The sequence below is a fragment of the Equus caballus genome, chromosome 22 (genome assembly GCF_041296265.1).
Source record: "Equus caballus isolate H_3958 breed thoroughbred chromosome 22, TB-T2T, whole genome shotgun sequence".
Taxonomy (NCBI): Eukaryota; Metazoa; Chordata; class Mammalia; order Perissodactyla; family Equidae; genus Equus; species Equus caballus.
In genome coordinates, this window is record NC_091705.1 from 29,166,989 (window position 1) to 29,185,095 (window position 18,107).

Here is an 18,107-nt window from a genome sequence, read left to right on the forward strand (position 1 = left end):
TGATCCTACGTGCTTAATACTGTGTCCCACATTGGCACAGGAACTTGTTTGTAGAATGTATGCTTTATAGTTTAGAAAGGTCCCAGTAGCTCCTTTAAATGCTTCTTGTGCTGTCAGAGGGTCTCTTGAGAGGGGAAGAAGGCAGGGGAGGTTGGGTACTTTCTTTAGAAGTACTGTGATATACTTTCTTTAGAAGTACTTTAGATGTACTGTGGAGGTGGGGGTGCGTGTTTGATCTCTGCCTGAGCCATCTGGCTTCACTTTGTTGTTCTTCACTTTTGAAATGTGTCTCATTGGTCAGCTGGGCGTAATTCAGTTCCTCCCAGCCACTAGTGAAGCAAGTCCTCCTGTATGTTACTGGACTAGTGAGTATTCTAGATCAGACTCCTTCAGTTCTTTTGGAACCTTTTATGAGGGGAAATAAGGAGATGGGGAGAAGCTTGTGATGTTGTTTTTTTAATTCCTAAAATGTTAGTATTACTTCTCCAAAGACAGAATCCCAGCCAGATGATCATGAGTTCAGTTGTTCTGACCCATTTTGGCGTTTCAGACACTCTTAGAAGTTCTTTCAGATATGTAGTTCTACTTCCTTATCTCAGGATCGATTTTTTTCATCTGGTGTCTTTGAATCCCAGAAAAGGAGCCGGAAATTTATTAATCTACTTATAATAAGTTGACCCTGTCCACACATAGTAAGACTAAGGTGGATAATAAAGGTAACGTACCATCCTTCTATTTAAAACAGACAAAAACTTGAGAAGATGTTCCTAAAAGAACTGTACCCAAACTTTCTTATTTTCCATCAGAATGATAAATAATCATCCTGCAGCTTTTATTTTCCTTTAAACCCAGAGTACACATTTGTGCTCAACTTCCCTGAATCCATTCAGCAGTAAATATTCCATGCCACAGAGTTGTAACAGGCTAGATAAGGTGCTATCCTGACAGCATTCACCTTCTCTGCATGCTGGTTTCTGTGATGCTTCTAAAACTGTCAGGGCAGAAACTTCGTCTCAGAAGCCAATCTGTTTCATCTTTGTGCGTGTTCAACGCAGCGATGGCGATGCCTTTCTTGGAGATGAACTGTAGTCATATCTCAGATCTACATTTGAAAATTTCACTTTCAAATCATGTGGCCGTATGTCTAAAAGGAGAATGTCGAATTAAATGTTGTCAGAGTCTTGAAGTTCTGAGGAAAGAGGAAAAAATGGGGTTTGGCATTGCTCTCATGTCCAGTCTTTGTAGATGACAATATTTAGAGAAACTGGAAGGTACAGTATGTACCTGCCTGGTTAAAAGAAGATCAGATTGCAGGGAAAAGTGTGGAAAAGGAAAAATCACCAGGGGCACTTCTGACCTAATTGGAGAAACTTAATTTTGCTCAGCTCCATTCTTGGGTCTTTCTGCCATTCTTATTTACCATCTTCCTTTGCTCTCTAGACAACTCTGAATCTGTACCTACGCAAACACGGTAGAATGAAAAGAGCACAGACTTGGGTGTGAATCCCGGTTCTGCCTCCCACTAGCCCTGGGGAGGCTGCTCTGCCTGAGTCAGTGTCCGCATCTACATTGGGGATGATAATCCCTTCCCCCCAGTGTTTGAGAGAAGGAAAGGAGTCAGTGTGCGGAGAAGCCTCGGCACCATCCTGACACATGCTCAGCCCTCAGTAGACTCCAGCTGCTTTTTGGAGGTGGAGAGATGGTGGTGGCAGTGGTTATTGTTCAGACTGCCTGACACCATGCCTGGTAGGTAGTAACCAATCAAAAATAACACGATCTGCCAATAGCTAGGATCTGATAAGAAAAAAAACGCTCCCTTGCTCCTTTCTATTCTTTCTCTTAGTGATACTGATGCTCCACTGTTGTGCTCTCCCACCTTAGCCAAGGTGGCTTTTCTGTGCCTTCCTCCACACTATCATTCCTTTTGCTTAGAACGTCCTTTCCACTTTATCAAGTTCCTTCAGAATCTACCTCAAATGTTACATTTCCTTTGAACTCTCTTCACTCCCCCAGACAGACTTAGTCTGTCCATCTTCTGGGTTCCCACAGCATTCAGTACAGTTTGAAAGATCCTTTATAGGAGCCATTACTACAGTTTTAAAAATTAATAATTTGTTCATATTTGTTAACCCTATTAGACTATAATCTCCTTGATTATGTGGACAGTTTTGTTTATCTTTGCCGCCCCCGGCACATCATGACAATACCTGGCCCCTGGTGAGGTGTTCGGGAAATCTTACCAGGTGAATGAATGAATGTGTTCTACTCCACATTCCTATGTTTACAAACTTCTAAGGGTTTTGTTTCTCTTCTCTCCCCTTCTCTTCCCCTTCCCTTTCCCATCTACTTCTCGCATGGGCTGATACTATGGCCTGCTAGCTATGCACTCTGCCTGCCTCTCAACACTTTAAACCAATGTGTCCATCATACAGGTGTTTGCATATTCTTGTTCATGACGTTTGCCTGCACAGTGCAGTCTGCAGCCCATCATCTCTCACTTCTCTGGCCCTCATTCAGGCCTCCAGCTAGCTAGCTCTCCAAGGCACTGTCCCCGCCATTTCCTGAGGTTTCCCTTTCTACCCCATTCACACGAGTCATAGCGCGCACAGCTCATTAAATAGCTCTGAATGTCAACCTGCATTTTTTCAGCCCTGTTTGACAAATGCTTTCCAAGAGCCTACTGTGCAAAAAGTACCATCCAAGGTGCTTTCTAGAGTACAAAGATGAGTAAAACACAGCTCTTGCTTTCAAGGCACTGCACAGGAAAGAGGCACACACCGGAATAACTAGTACAAGGCAGCCCATGAGAGGTCCCAGAAGAGGGGGAAATCCAAGGCTTGGGAGTTTTAAGGACTGAAAAATTGTATCTAGTGAAGGAGTTTGCAAGTTGGAAAACTTTGAAAGGTTTTGGAAAAGAATATCGCATTTTAGACTTTAAATATATTATGATAGAGATGGGGGGTGCGGGGGGTACCACCATTACAAGCCAAGGGAAGGAGGCCAGAAAAGGGAGGGCAGGCCTGTTTGTGCTGTGTGCGTGGATGGGGGCTAGTGAGCAGAAAATGTGAACAGTTTAAGGCATTTCACATAAGGTCTCGGACCACAGGAAGGCGTTCTTTCTGCTAACTCTGCGCAAAAGACACTGAAACCTTACCGGGAAATCACTTCTTCCTGGATACCATAACATCTTAACCACCCCTGATCAGCACCCACCGTTTGTAATTATTTTGCTTGTGGGAGCACAGTATCCCTGTACTTTTTGGTCATTTCCTGCGTCGCGGTGGCCTGCCCTCTCAGACAGTCACAGATCCTCAGTGCAGGATCATCCAGGGCCTCCCCTTACCGCCATGTTCATTTTTTTTCTGCTTTAACACAGTGCTTACAATGGCATCCCTGCCACTGGGGACTTAGCAGGGCTGGGATCTGAACACTTGGCACCATGTTCATTTCCACCTCAGAGCTGAATCGGACAGGATTCCTGTCCCCAGGGAGTCCATGTTCTAGGAAATGGTAATTATGTAATTATGAGCAACTTGCTTAACCTCTGTGTGCTTTGGATTCTGAATTGTACAATGGGATTAATAATCCCTTCCCTGCTCTCTCTCTTTAAATTTTGTAGTAAGGGCTGTATATATAACAACACTTTAAACTCTACAGCATTATAGAACTGTAAAGTATTAACAGCAAATGCTTTTTGCATGAGTGAAAGTCAGGAGTAATTTTCTTTCCTATGCCCCCAGATGTTGAGCACTTAGGAGTTCTGGAGCAGGAAGTTATGATCATGAGTAAATGAGAAACTAAGGAGGCCCTTCTATTTTTAAACTCTTAGGACATCAGTCCAGTGCTCCATGACTACCTTGTGAACATTAACACTATTACTAGATTACTAAGGAATTTGCTACTAAATGGAGCTAGGAATTAGTGGTGGTGATTTACCCGGCAGTGCAGGGCCTGGCAAGTCTACAGCCCTCTTTTGCCTCATAGACAGAGGCCTTTAGGAGCGAGATGAAAAGTAGCCTTGTGTTGCTACAGGCTGGCCCCCTGGGCAAATAAAGAAGTACATTATCTGCGTCTAAATAGTCTCTGAAGGATTCTTGCTGGAGATTGATGACCACAGTGGTAAGTCCTTCGAGTTTGGGAAAGTGGAAAGCCAGGTCCCAAGGGCTTCTGTCAGCTACAGGAGCCTCAGTTATCAGAGGGAACCATGGCCATAAAACTGCTGGAAGAATTAAGAAATGGATTGTTGTCATCAAAAGCATGTATTAAGCACCTGTCTTAGGCCAGTCTGCTAGTTGTGCAGAATGAGTCCCTCACCCAGTTCTTACTCCTGAGAGCTGACAGCCCAAAACAGAGATGTCTTTTTTCTTTAATTCACTGCATGGATGTTTACTGAGCAGGGAATATGAAAACAAAATTCAGTTCCTGCCTTCACAGAGTTCACGGTCCATCCTCATGAAATAAAGGGAGGTAGAGAAACGGGGAGTTAACGATACCTGAAGTCAGTATGAATATGATGTGCAAGAAGCGGTCGTGTCATGGAGTGGCTTGTCGAGAGCGCTCTCATGAATTTCAGAAAGGAGCACTTGTTAGCCTTAAATAATCAGGAAAAGCTTTGTGGTAGAGGTAGCTTAAAAATAGTGTTGTCTTCAGAGCTATCCCAGATCCCTAGGAAGGAAGGCAGTAAAGACCCTGAGATGGGGAAGAGAGCTCTCTTGCAGAGGTGGTAATAGTCAACTAGATGCGGGGCTTGGGGGGTGATGAAAATGTTCTACAGAGGTTGTGATGATGGTTACACAGCTCTGAGTGTACTAAAAGCCGTTAAATTGCACACTTTACATGGGTGGATTGTATGGTGTGTGAATTGTATCTCAATAGAGCTGTTTTTTTAATAAAAAAAAGAATCCATTAGACAGGACTAAGCATGGGGACAGCAAGTCTAATAGGTCTGGAGTTACAAAGGTTTAGGAAAGTGACTTCCATCACTTATTAGGGCTTTGGCCTACAGGAGTGTCAGACCTGTGAAATGCAATGGAAAGGTTGGCAGCATTTTGCATCTGACAAAATGTAAGCTAGAAGGGGCATGAGTTGGCTGCCAAAACAGAGTTGTGGAGAAAGGGGACCTTTCTTCCCTATGTTAACTTGATTTGGAAGGGAAAGAGAGTTAAGTCTATCTTGCAGAGACATTATTTATGGAGGCCGGAACCAAAGAGTGAAGAACAGGTGGAAGCAGATAAATGGCTTAGATTTTTGTCCCTGTACGTTTGGTTTTTTTAGGTTGAATACATGGATGAGATCATTTTGACCTTGACTCATTTTATAGAAAAAGTGGGCTTCAGTCTTGACTCACTGAGCCTCTAGTCCCTTAACAATGAGAACACAAGAAAGATACTTTGGAATAATGGGAGAAGTAGAAGACCAATCGAGATGGAGTGGTTTTCTTTTGTTGTTGTCATCGTCGTCGTAGTTGCTGTTCTTCTGTGTATTATGGGCAGACTAGAAGCGTATTCTTTCCTCCTCTGCTCGCTGTCCAGCTTTTCTTCCCAAATGTTCATTTGTTTTAGGACATGGTCCGGCGTGGAGAAATCATAGACAACGACATTGAGGATGAGTTCTACCTCCGGCGCTTGGACGCTGGGCTCTTTGTTCTCCAGCACATCTGCTACATCATGGCGGAGATCTGCAATGCCAATGTGCCCCAGGTAGGAGGGCTTCTCCTGGGTGAGTCTGTGCAGCCATGCCTCCTTCCTTGCCGCCTGCTTAGGTAGAGCCTTGCAGAGAAAGAAGCAGATCACACTCTCCTTGAATTCTTTCACTCTTCATTGGTCCGCTTTTTCAGGAAGGAGAATGAGGTGAATACTTCCACTGTGAGTATTCTGGTGTCTACCAGGGCAAGTGATGCTTTTTCTTTCTCTCCCCACTCTTCTTCTTCCTTACTAGATTCGCCAGAGGGTTCACCAGATCCTAAACATGCGAGGAAGCTCCATCAAAATTGTCAGGCACATCATCAAAGGTAAGTTGGATGTTGCTTGTGTCTGCGGCTCCAGGGAATGAGATGATGCTTGCTTTCTGAGTCTGTCAATAGACCTGGGGATTTGGTGCACAGGGTTCTCTGTACTGCAGGCTTACATGTGTTGTCTAGATCACTGCATCCAGGTCATCTTTGTCAGGATGGCAAAGACTAACCTGCTTCTCTGCTTCTGACCCACCAGTTCCAGAATTTTAAAAATGTGTAACAAACAAGAAGCACTAGGGCTGGGAAATATTTGTTAAAAAGACAAACAAAAAGTTTAGTTCCAAGCTGCATGTAGTGGAAGAAAATTGCTTTCTTAAGGGAAAAACAGGGAAGTAACAGGAAATACCTGGAATTATGCAAGACAGAAGGAAGTGAATTGGAGGGAGTGCCTGCCTTCCTGTCCTGGCTCTGCCTTCCCTCAGCGTGTGAGCGTGTCTAGAAGCTTTGCAGAGGTTCATGAGATACTACATGACAGTGTCCAGTCTAGTGCCCGGCATACAGGACGTGCTAGATCAGGTGATTTTTCCTCCTTCCCTCACCGACCCCAGGGAGTCCCTCAAATGCTACTGCATCTTTGGCTGGACCTGACTCAGCTGGAGTGGCTCCAGAGAGGCTTCCAGTCGCTGAGCAGGCTCTCAGTCACAAGGCACAGCACCTGAACTGAGCTCTGTGATGCAGAACTGCCCTGGGGCCACTTTGCACAGACTAACACCCACGACAGCTAGAGGCCTATATTTTACAGTACTGATAGCGCCAGAGTCCAGAGACAGTCAGGATGGACTGGGTAACTGCAGGGAAATCATTCTCTCTCTGGCCCTTGTTCTGCCCATTTCTAAGATGAGGGGTTAGGCTAGATTTACTCAAAGAGTTTGCCTGTAAGTGGCTTATAACTACCATTACAGGTGGGATATGAAATGTGAAGATAAATGATACATATAATAAAGTGAAGTTAAAACATGAGCTCCTGGAATTGAGTCCTGGCTCTGCCATTTACTGTGTTTCCTCGGGCACAGTACCCAATTGCTCTGTGACCTCATAGACTGGGAGAGAGAATTAAATGAGATGATATATGGAAAATGTCTGACCCGTAATAAGCTCTCAGTAAATGTTAGCTATTATGAGTGTTATGAAATATGATGATGATAATTACCATCATCATTATTATAAGTGAGGCATGGCTAAAATCACATGGGAAGCCTTGTGAGAACAGTAGCATTGAGCTGAGTCTTAGAGGCTGGGACAAGGACATTCCAGAACAAAGGGACAGTGTGAGTGAAGTAGTGCAGGGGCTAGAAACCAAATGTTCAGCACAGCCCTCCCAGACAGGTGGGAATGGTAAATTCATTGTGCCCATTTTGCAGGTGGAGGATTTGAGGCATTGGAATCTATTGTTTTCTCCCTCAGAGAAAGAGGAAATGGGGAACCGGTAATGAACCCAGCCCAGCATCTTCCCTTCCAGAGTGGCCTCCTGGGTGCCCCCTTCTCGTTCTCAGTGTCACGTTCACGTGAATTACTGCTCAGAGCGTTGTGCCACCTCCTCCCTAAGGTGCAGCTGTGGCGATTTGCAACTCCAGCTTTTAAATGGCGTTTACTTTTAACGCACACATGTTCAATTAGGACTTTTTATTACTCTCTGCTCTACTCTCTTGTGTTTAGGCTTCTCCCTACACCTCCAGCCCTGTAATCAAAACAGTGATCTTCTGAGAAAAAATGTTTTTAATGGATACTGACACGTAGTAGGTGGATGTTTTTCTTTCTGAAATTCTAACACATATACTTGAGGTTATTCAGAATTTTCAGTTGTTGTGAGCCAGGCTTTGTCTCCCTCAGATCCTGATTATTCCCCCAGTGCTGTTAGAGTGCCAGGCACATACTGGATGCTGGATAGATACTTGTTGATTGGGTGTCTGGGCAAGTGAGCAGGTGAGCGGGCAGATGAGTGGCCCTGCACAGATGCTGTGTTCATTCCTGCCACTCTTGTTCCTCTCCCCTGTTTTTTTACCCCCTTCCTCTGTGCAGACCCTTGGACCCCTCTTTCTAGACCGCAGTCCACCCCTTCAGTTCTCTCTCCATCACCCTTCATAGCCAATCCATTAGAGAATCCACCAGTTCTACCTCCAGACTCGATCTTAAATCTATCCACTTCTCTCCATCTGCTGTTTCCCATCATAGCACCCAGTTTATTTCCTTCCTAGCCATTATCACAGTCTGTAATTGTTATTTATTTATGTCTTCGTTTCCTCATTTTGTGTGTCTCATACATTAAAACAAGCTTTGTGGCGTAGGGACATTGTCTGGCTTACTCACCCTGTCTCCTCAGCACCTGTAGCAACACTGGGCACATAATGGGAACCCAGTGAATATTTTAAACACTACTGAATTAAACCCCACCCTTGTGTGAATTTAATTTGGCACATGTCTACTGAGACTCTCCTAGCCAGTGCTAGATACCACACTCCTAAGGTGTCACACGGCACCTGCCCTCATAGAGTTTAGTCTTCTGGGGGACTTAGCTGTACAAACAGCCAACCGTGCTTCAGGCTAAATGAAATACACACGCCAGCAGCCACTCACCCAGCATTGCCCGCCGCCAGGCTCGGTATCCAGGACTAGAGATACAAAGAAGCTTAAGCGAGATCCCTATCCTTGAGACGTTCACGTCTAGTAGGGAGAGAGACTCGAAACTAATTATAACCTGCTAAATGCTACGTTAAAGTTGTGAACAGTGCGCTAAGGGAGTGGTGAGGAGGCAGCAGCAGAGGCACAGCCATACCGTGGAATCCCAGGAGGGCCAGCCTCCTCTCCAGGACCGGGAATGGTGTCACAGAGGGAAAGGCATACCCCAGGCAGAGGGAGCGGAGGCCGGGAGGCGGGACCGGACATCAGTGGCCTTCATAAGAACTCTGGCTCTATTAGCGGAGGCCGGGCAGGGATGCCAGAGGCTGGAGCATGGGTGGCATTGGAAGTGTTGCTGGGCAGGGCTCTTGAGTTCTGTTGGGCACATGGTGAATTTGGGGTACGGTACGTGAGCTGCACCCCTTTTTTGGCCAGCAGACCGTGGACATTCTCATTAGCACTCAGGAGAGATGCTAGTTTGGGCAGTTTGAAGTCATTAGTGTGGAGGTGGTATTTAAAGCTAGGAATTGCATGCCATTGCCCAAGTCAAAGAGGCCTTCACAGGATACTGACCACTAAAAGAAAAAAGAGTTCTTTCTCCCTGTAAGGTTCAGGTTATCCTAAAGGGTTCTTGACCCCTCTTCCGCCGGCATGCCCCCACCCTGGCTCACACCCGCCGCAGGAGACCCCATCTGCCCGCCGTGTTGTGTGGTGGAGCTGGGCCGTGTTCCCCCTGAACACAGGGCAGGGAGCACCCAAAGGGCCGTGCTGAGGTTGAAAAGGGGTGAGGCTACCCTGGGGGTTGGTGGCTGGGCTGTGCTCAGCCTCGCCTCTTAGAAGCCTTCACTCCGTCCCCCTCCTTCCCCGCCTTCCTTCCATCAGAAAGCACGGAAGAAACAAAGCCTTGGAAAGAAAACCAGCTCATCAGTCTGTCCTCTTTGATTTTAATTTTGTTTTTCAGTTTGGGTTGCTTCCCTTTTTTTTAACATACTAATTAGATGCAAGCTTTTCCTTTGATTTTATGGCCTACATATTTCCTGAGTTTTGCTGGCAGGATGACAGCTGATGTGTCCCTGGAGGTCTCAGGAAAACGCTGATGAGGCAAGCCCAGCAGGGGACTTTTCCCGTTATATTTCGGTCCCCTTTCTCACAAATTTCCTCCCTCCTTTTCTGTTGGGGGTGCCGAGAGAGCTGGGAATAATTGATGGCTCATTAAAGTCCCTCTTTCTGCAGCCTGCTTACATGACTCCCAGAGTCCAGCCTTCCCTGGAACTAGCCGCAGCTCTGGGTCTGAGGACTGTGTGGCCACGTAGGGGACGACGGTCTCTTTGCTAGAGAGGGGCAGATAAGACCATGTGCGCCGCAAGGGCAGCAGCCGTCTTCCTGCCTTTTATCTTCTGGTGCCTAGCCCGTGAGTGGCACAGAGAAGGGGATCAGTTAATGCTTATTGGGAGTATGCTGAGGTGGTGCTTCTGGCTTCTTTGTGCTGTTCCAGAAATCCGGGCCACAGTAGGTAGAGTGGTCACTCCTGAGCACACCCTTTGTGTCAGACTTTCACTGTATGTTCTCTGGTTCTCACAGCAGCCCTGGAAAGCAGGGTTACAGTCTCCATTTTGAAGATAAGGAAATCGAGACACACAGAGGTTAAGGGATGTTACCTAAGTCACTGGTAATGTTGGAAACTGGATCTGGACTCAGAATTATACACAGGCAGTCTTCCATCTGGCAAAAGGAAAGCTCCAACTGTGTTGATTGGCTGATACATTCCTACAGGCTTTTAAGAAAGAAAAGAAAATTTAGGGCATCCACCTTTTCAGAGCACCCACTTGGCATCACAGGGTGCTAGGTGGGCTCCTAAGTTGACTGAGACACTTAGGAGGCCCTGTCCCTAGGGAGCATACAGTCCCATCACAGGTGCAATAACTAACTGACCACAACGCACAGCAGAGTGAACTTAGTGCTAAGATATGGAGTGGGAATCAAGGACAGTTCATTCTGCTGGAGATTAAAAGGGGCGTGAAATCTGATCTGGAGGCCGCACAGAGAAAGTGCTTGTGTTTATTTTTCAATAGTGGTAAAATATACATAAGGTTAACCACCTCCCTCTATCCACAGAATTTATTTTCATCTTGCAAAACTGAAGCTCTCTGCCCATTAAGTACTAACTCCCCGTACCCTCCTCCCCCGGTCCCTGGCAGCCACCCTTGTACGTCCTGCCTCTGAAGTTGCTGACTCTAAGTAAGGAGGTGGTTTCTTGAAGCGTGTGAAGGACCTCCACAGGCCGATGTGGATGTACACCATTGAGTGGTCATCTCTTTGGATGTGGAGTAGGAGCTGTGACCTGGGAATACTTCTTAGTATAAGTGCTTGTGTCAAGGGTTACTGTGGACACTGCTGGCAAGTCTCTTAAATGTTATGGTCACTGGTGAAAGGTGTCAGAAGATCACGTGGGTGCTGGGCTGTTCTGCAGAGGAAAGCTTGGAGGATTACTGACTCAGAAGTCTTTCACTGGTGGCGAAAAGATTGAGCCAAAGACTTCAAAACGCTTTCAGAAATTGGCTCCTGGCCCTTTGATTTGCTTGTGTTCTTTATGGCTTGAAGTCTCCTCTTAGAGGCCCACAAACATGTATTTCCATATTGATTTGGGCTTTGGGCAACCTGAGCTTTGCTTCTGTGATTTTAAAGCTGCAGTACCTTATAGGGTATCCTTTGATGACGTGTTGATGTGTGTGACTTGTACCAGGTCATGGCTACTGTGGTCGCTAGGCTGTTTGGAGACAGGAAAGGATCCTGGAGAGAGCCCTGTGTGTCAACCTGAGGAGCTGCTTCCCCTCTCTAAGCCACAGTTGCTTCACCTGTAAGATGGGATAACTGGCCTCAAAAGGTGCTGTGAGAATTAGATAAGCTACTGCAGGTGAAGTGCTACGTGTTGGCTGGCATATGACAAGTGCCCAATACTGTTAGCTACCTTTCCTGTTGTGATTAGTGTCCCAGCTAACCCAGTAATAAGTAGAACTGAGATGCACAGACCAGTTTGAATCCTGGCTGTCTGTAACTTTGGGTAAGTTAGTAGATAAGATGTTTCAGCCTTGGTTTCCTCCTTTGTAAAAAACAACCCTAAAGGGAGTACTGCCCTCAGGAAGGCTGAGCTTGAAACGTAGTCGGGTGCCTGAGACAGAGTCTGTGCTTGGTACGTGGAGGTCGTTTCCTTCCCTTCCTTGGCCTGATCGTTTCACCTGGAGCTGCCAGCAGCCTGGACTTAGATGCAGGCAGGAAAGCCCATGGACCAGCACCCAGACCAGACTCCTGGGGCCTGGCGGGGGTGGTTTGGAGTGGGGGGGTGCTTTTCCAACCAGCTAAAATGTCATCAGAACTGTGGGAAAATGACCCCGTTAGCATCGTAAGCAAAGGGTAAGTTTCCTTCTCCTTTTAGTGGGTTTCATTTTAATGATATCCCCGCAGAACTTATATCCTGTAGCCCCAGCAAAATGTTCTCCTCCTAGAGAAGTGTAAAGTTAGACCTTCCAAGTTCGTTCTTGTTAAGGAATCTCTGTTAGACATGGGGATTTTCCTCACCCAGGTAGTTTCTATTTGCTGGTTATTTCTATGTCTTCAGGGGTTTTCAGTGTGAAGATACTAGCATTCCTCTTCTCCCTCCTCCCTCTTTCTCCTGCATTTTTTAAAGGGCGAGCATTTAAGGCTTAAGGTCCTGGGATCTGAACCAGGCTTCTCAGCGCTGGTCCAAGTCTCTGTCCTAGAAGACAGTTCTTCCCCATCTGCCAGCCCGGTGCCCCCTCCCTCTCCCACTTAACAGAAACAGAACAGCTTGTATTCCATGTCTGAGTAGTAAACCTGCTGTCTAAAGTTTGCTTTAATATTTATGCGTTCGGCACTGCTGCCTGTTTTTGAGCTCCATCAAAGCCTTTATTGTAAGAGCCTTTGAAAAAGCTGGGAAGTAGAGGAGAGAGTTGATGTGTACACTGTCTTTCTCACTCTCCAGCCCCGCTCATCCTCTCTTCTCTCCCCCTCCCCATCCCTCTCCCACTCTCACTCCGCCCCAACCCTGTAGTTCTGTGTTCATCTAGAATCTCTGTTTTTCCTGCATTCTCTCTTCCTCTCATACACACAGCGCAAAGAGAACTCTTTCCCAAGACCTCTGGGAGGAATCTGTTCAATATTTATAAACTGCTGCAGCAGCTCTAATAACCAGAGGTAGCTGGCACCACCAAGATTTGCTCCAAATAGGATTCTACTCTGGAAACAAAGAACGAGTAGTGTAAGGGGTGGAGGGCGAGGGGCGAGCTGCACTCTTGGTGCCAGCTGCCAGGGCAGTGGAAGAGCAGGAGGGGCTTGTCAGACCTGGTTCTGGGCCTGGCTCCGTGGCTGGCTCGCTGTGGGACCCTGGCCAGTACCTGCCCTTCAGGGTTGCAGTACACTTCTGAGTACCCTGCCAGCTCTGCCATTCATTCGGTGACCTGGCATGAGAGGGTGTGGCCCCAGCAACCCACTCCACATCTCTCTGGCCCCTGAGGCTCCTTTACCACAGGACAGTCTGTCTAGAGTCTTACCTTTTATGAGGACTTTGTAGCCAGATGCCCTGCCACGGCTGGCTGCTTTGGAGTTTTTTCCCTAAAGTATGAGGACCAGGCAGGGTAAGAAACTGCTTAGGTAAGAGGATGCCACTTTGGGGACCAGCTCCCCCTGGATGGCTTTTTAGGTGCCCTTTTCACTCCTCACACATGTTGGTTTGAATTTCAGCTCCTCTACATTCTAGACTTGGGCAGGTTGCTTCAGTTCTCTAATAAGCCTCAGTTTGCTCATCTGGAAACAGAGATGGTATTCTTTACCTTGTAGGTTGCTGCAGAGATTAAATGAGACAGCGGATGTAAATACCTGGCACAGAATCAGTGTGCGTTACGTCTTAGTTCCCGTTCCCCTTCCACTGTGTGTGAGACAGCCCCTCTTCCAGATTGCACTAACTCCATTCACGGCCCATTTCCAGGGAACAGGTATTCTGCCTGTTTCCTCCATCCCCACAGATGGAGTGACAGAGGAGACCTTCCCATGGGATGGGTGCTCTGTGTACAGTAGTGGCATGTTTTTTTCCTAAGGCCTTGGCAGAAGTGATTTAGCAAGGCGATTGATACAGGCTTTGGTTTCCTCTACTTTGTGCATCTCTAGAAAGAGATTAGGTCTCTCCAGGGAAACTGGCTTTACTTGGAAAATCACTGCCCCAAAGGATCAGACTCTTTCTCCACTTCCCTCCCTCCTGGGTCTGAGAATGCATTAGGAGAGCAAAGTGTTAGTTCAATCCATTAAGACTCGCTTCCAGACCATGCCTCTGGGGGTATTAAATGCTAGAATGGTCATTTCTCTCTCTCCTGGGGCAGCAACTGGATCATTCACGTGTGAGTAAGAGATACCACTTATATACAGCCCCATGGCCTTCTCCTGCAGCCGAGTTCCTATTCTCCCATCACCCCAGCCATCTCTTTGAGGGGCCTAAATGGAAGGCATCACAAGCATTTCCTGTTGGAGGTGATAGATGGGCCTAACAGAAGAGGATGATTTCTGGGGGGGAGACACGAAGCTGGCCACATCTGAATCCCAGATCCCGTTTTCTGGCACATGTCCAAAGTAATAAAGAGGGAGGAGGAAAAATGAAGAAGTGGCAGCAGCAGAACTATTTCCCCAGCATGGTGGGGGGTGGGAGGTCACAGGGGAGGGGTTGCACACTCTCTTGTCTCCCCCCAGTCTTTGTCAGATTTGGATCAGCAGATGTTTTGTTATGCAAAAGCCTCTTGCAAGAGAGTTCTCTATTGTTCTATCTCAGGCCACCCCAGTCAGGGAGCAGTGGGGGATGTGCCAGCAGTCATCTTAATCAGCTACTCTGAGAGCCTATTCTCCAGCCAGACCGAGAGTTGGCTCTTCGCCAGGCTCTGCTGGAGTTTAACTGAAAAAAGGCAAAAGGTCCTACCTTCACAAAGCTCCCAGTCTAGAGGGAGAGAGAGGACAAGCAGAGGATGATCTAGAAGTCAGGCCTGTGATGGAGACCAGTGGCCTGAGGACAGGAGCAGGAGTAAGAGATGACCAGGCGGGGTTTCACGGAGAAGATGTCCTTTAAGATGGACTTTGAAGGGTGTGTGGGATTTCCACAAGTGACGATGCTGGCCTGAGCAAAGGAGGCTCAGGGAGGGACCTAGTGTTTCTTGACCATCTCTTATTTGCTAGGTACCTTACACAGATTTTCAGAGGAGGAGACCACCAAGGTCACTTAGTGTTGTGAGTCAGAGACAGGATTCAGACACAGCCCACGATACTGCGCCATCTCCTCTCTGGTGAGGGCGGGGCACGGTCAGTGGGCAGTCAGGAGCTCCATCGCCCCGTCCTCCCAGAACCCTCTACCCCATCTGCTCTGCGCTCTAGTCCCTAAGTTCTACACATCATTTCAGCACCATCTCCCAGCCCTCCCCACCTCCTAAAACCTGGTGACTACATAATTTGAGGGGACACTTTTGAGGATGAAATAGAGTATTATTAAGTATTGTGCTGGGATAACCGAGTCAACCGGATCATATGGTCACCCACCTTAAAACTCTTTGTGTCCTCTGGAAATCTGTCATCAGCATCACCTCCTGTATCCTCATCCTTTGTGGGAATATTTTCTTTTTCTTCCTGCTGTCACTGAAGCCTGCGTCCCCTGGGGAGGGCCATCTCAAGTGGTGGCTGTTTTCCCCCACACCCCTCATTCCACTGAAGGCAGGGGAAGGGTCTCCCACACTCCTCATGGGCATCTCTAGACCATTCTTGCTCTCTCCCTTTTCCCTAAAAATGCCCTCTCTTTGAATCTCATGTCCGTGGACTCTTTGTTGGTGGTACAGGCACCTGTTCCCCTCATTCTTTGGAGGAATTGGGGCCTCACTGTCACCTTCCCCACTACTCTGACATATTTCTTGGTGATTTCAATATCCACATCTCTTTTTCTCACACCCTATTTCCAGTCTATCAGTAAATCCTGCTGGATCCACCTTCAGGATACATCTGAAATCTGAGGACTTCTCACCTCCACCATGATGTCCTTGGTCCAAGACACCGTCAGATCACATCCCCTTCCTTCTGCTCTTGCCCCCTTCAGGGTAGCTCTCACACAGCAGCTAGAGCCCACAGGCCCTGCATGATTTGTGCCCTGCCTCCACCCCTGGCTCTGAGCTCCGGCCACACTGACCTCCTTGCTCGCTTGCAGATGGACCAAGCGAGCCCCCGCTCAGAGCCCCTGCTACTTCCATTTGCTCCCAGATATTCCCACACTTTGCTTTCAGGTCTTTAATCAAATCTCCCCATCTCCGTGAGCCCTTCTGACACTCGCCCTATATATTTTATTTACTTTTTGGTTTGTTTCCCCCATTAGAAAGCAGCCTTCACAAGAGCAGAGATTTTCCTCTGTTTTGATCATTACTTTATCCCCATTGCCTCAAATAGCGGTTCTCAAAGTTGAGCCTACATCAGCATTACCTGGAGGATTTGTTCAAACAGACTGCTGGGCCTAGTAAGTAGGTCTGGGTTGGGCCTCAAAATTTGCATTTCTAGTACGTTTCTCTGTGCTGCTGATGCTGCTGCTCCAGGTCCGTACTCTGACAACCACTGGTCTAGAGCAATGCCTGCCCGCAGTAGGCGTCCACTCCCTGTGCGCTAAGTGAGTAAATGAGTGAGTAAAGGCTGGGGCTAGGAGAAGAATGTGAGCCTGGAAAGGTAAGTTGGGCCCTTTTCGCTGAGGGCCTCGAATGCAAAACCAAGGAGTTTGGCTGCACCTGCCACCATGGGGGCTTAGAACAGCATGCACCACAGTGGGAGCTGGGATTCAGGGAGAGGGGTGAAGTGACCCCACCACCATGGACCCCACGCCTCTGATTCACGCCTATCCCTGCCTTTGTCTTCCCAGAGTATGCAGAGAACATCGGGGACGGCCGGAGCGCCGAGTTCCGGGAGAACGAGCAGAAGCGCATCCTGGGCTTGCTGGAGAACTTCTAGAGGCCCTCGGCCCTGTGCCGCAAGGGCTCTCTCTGGGCCTCCCTCTCAGAAACAGTTTTTACACAGCTCACTGTGACTTTTGGACAAATTAAAGCTAGTTTTGGTATTCCTGGGCTGACGTTCTTTGTAGCAGACTGTCCCCTCCAACCTTTCCCCAGCTGCTGCCGCGGGGAACATCTGGGCCAGGTCCGTGGTCGGCTCACTCCACCAGTGAGGGAGCCGAGGCTCAGAGAGGGATCAGTGGTGAAGCAGCCGCTGTGGCTGCTCTGGGGGTACTGCAGCGAGGCTGCCCGTCTGTAAGTGGGAAGGGGGAGGCATGGGCGAGTGACCTCTGTGGGGCTTCCGGCCCTGACACAGTCTGGGCGTGTGACATGAGGCACATGGCTCCTGCAGAAGCACCCCCGAGGAGGCTCCTGTGGCACTGTGCGGCCGGCTGCAGCGCCCTCAGAGCAGCCTTCTGAGCCCCAGCCACCATCAGAATCCCTCTGGGAGGGAGGCTTAAAAATACCTCAGTGCGGGGCCTCGGCCAGGGCAGTGGCTTCAGAAGCTCAGGCGCGAGCCAGGAGCGCGTGTCGTTTCAGACTCCCGGGTGGTTCATGCGTCGGGGCGAGGGCCGCTCCTTTAGAGCAGACAGGCCTTGGGCCGCACCCAGCTGCCCCTCCACCAGCTGCGGCGGTTTGGATACGCGGCTTTGCCTTCCTGCACCTCCCTGCCTCCATCTGCACAGTGCGGGTGATCAGACCCAGTTGGTGCTTATGAGGATGAAATGACCCGTTTAAGCGTGTGGCACGGTGGTGAGCATGCGGCAGGTGTGTTATAAGTGGTTCCGTTTGTCCTTCCCTCGCTCATCTGTGGCTTCACATTGAAGTTTCACCATTGACCCGCGTTGTGAGAAGGCCAGTCTCCTTTACGGAAGTCAGCGGGCCTTTGGCGTGTTCTTAGCCTGTCACAGCAGAACCCTCATGAGTGGGGAGGCGGAAGGCCAGCCGACTTAGAAGAGCAGCCTTCCATCAAGGTGCAGTGTTTACCCAGATGAGCAGATAGGCTACAGAGGCCGCCACACCCTGCGCAGCACCCCTCACCTTTCTCGAACCCTGGGGGACAGGGCTCCACGCAGCCACTCCCACCTGGCTGGAGTTGACATGCCAGGTGAAACTCGTTTGCCATTCCAAGCCTCCACCCGAGAGGGCTGTGAATAAGGTGGCCTCTGTGTTGTGCCTGGCATTGGGCTGGCAACAGCACAAGGGAGTAAGACAGACCCTGCCCTCCTGGGGTCCATGTCAGCCTGCGCGGACGGTACACCTGCGTCGTTACGTGAGGTAGTGTTCCCGCAGGGAGGTGGCAGGACTGTGTATCAGGCCCTGCTACAGAATCACTTGCCATACAGTCACATTTTGGATTTAGTTGTTTTTATTTCACTTTTCTGTGACTGTCATAGCTTCCATGTATC

General features: G+C 48.4%; 1 protein-coding gene across 3 annotated transcripts in view; it reads left to right on the plus strand.

Annotated features, from left to right (window-relative positions):
* CTNNBL1 (catenin beta like 1) overlaps positions 1-16,763 on the plus strand; it is a 163,411-nt gene extending 146,648 nt beyond the window's left edge. For 2 of the 3 annotated variants that reach the window (XM_005604625.4, XM_023626540.2), the window contains 3 exons: positions 5,562-5,699; positions 5,938-6,010; positions 16,569-16,763. In XM_005604625.4, coding sequence (XP_005604682.1) covers positions 5,562-5,699; positions 5,938-6,010; positions 16,569-16,657 — 300 coding nt within the window. In that variant the 3' untranslated portion in view covers positions 16,658-16,763. Of the gene's footprint in view, positions 1-5,561; positions 5,700-5,937; positions 6,011-16,108; positions 16,176-16,568 lie in introns of all 3 variants that reach the window. The other variant, XM_070247722.1, reaches the window with a different exon arrangement.
* The last annotated feature ends 1,344 nt before the right edge of the window (positions 16,764-18,107 follow it).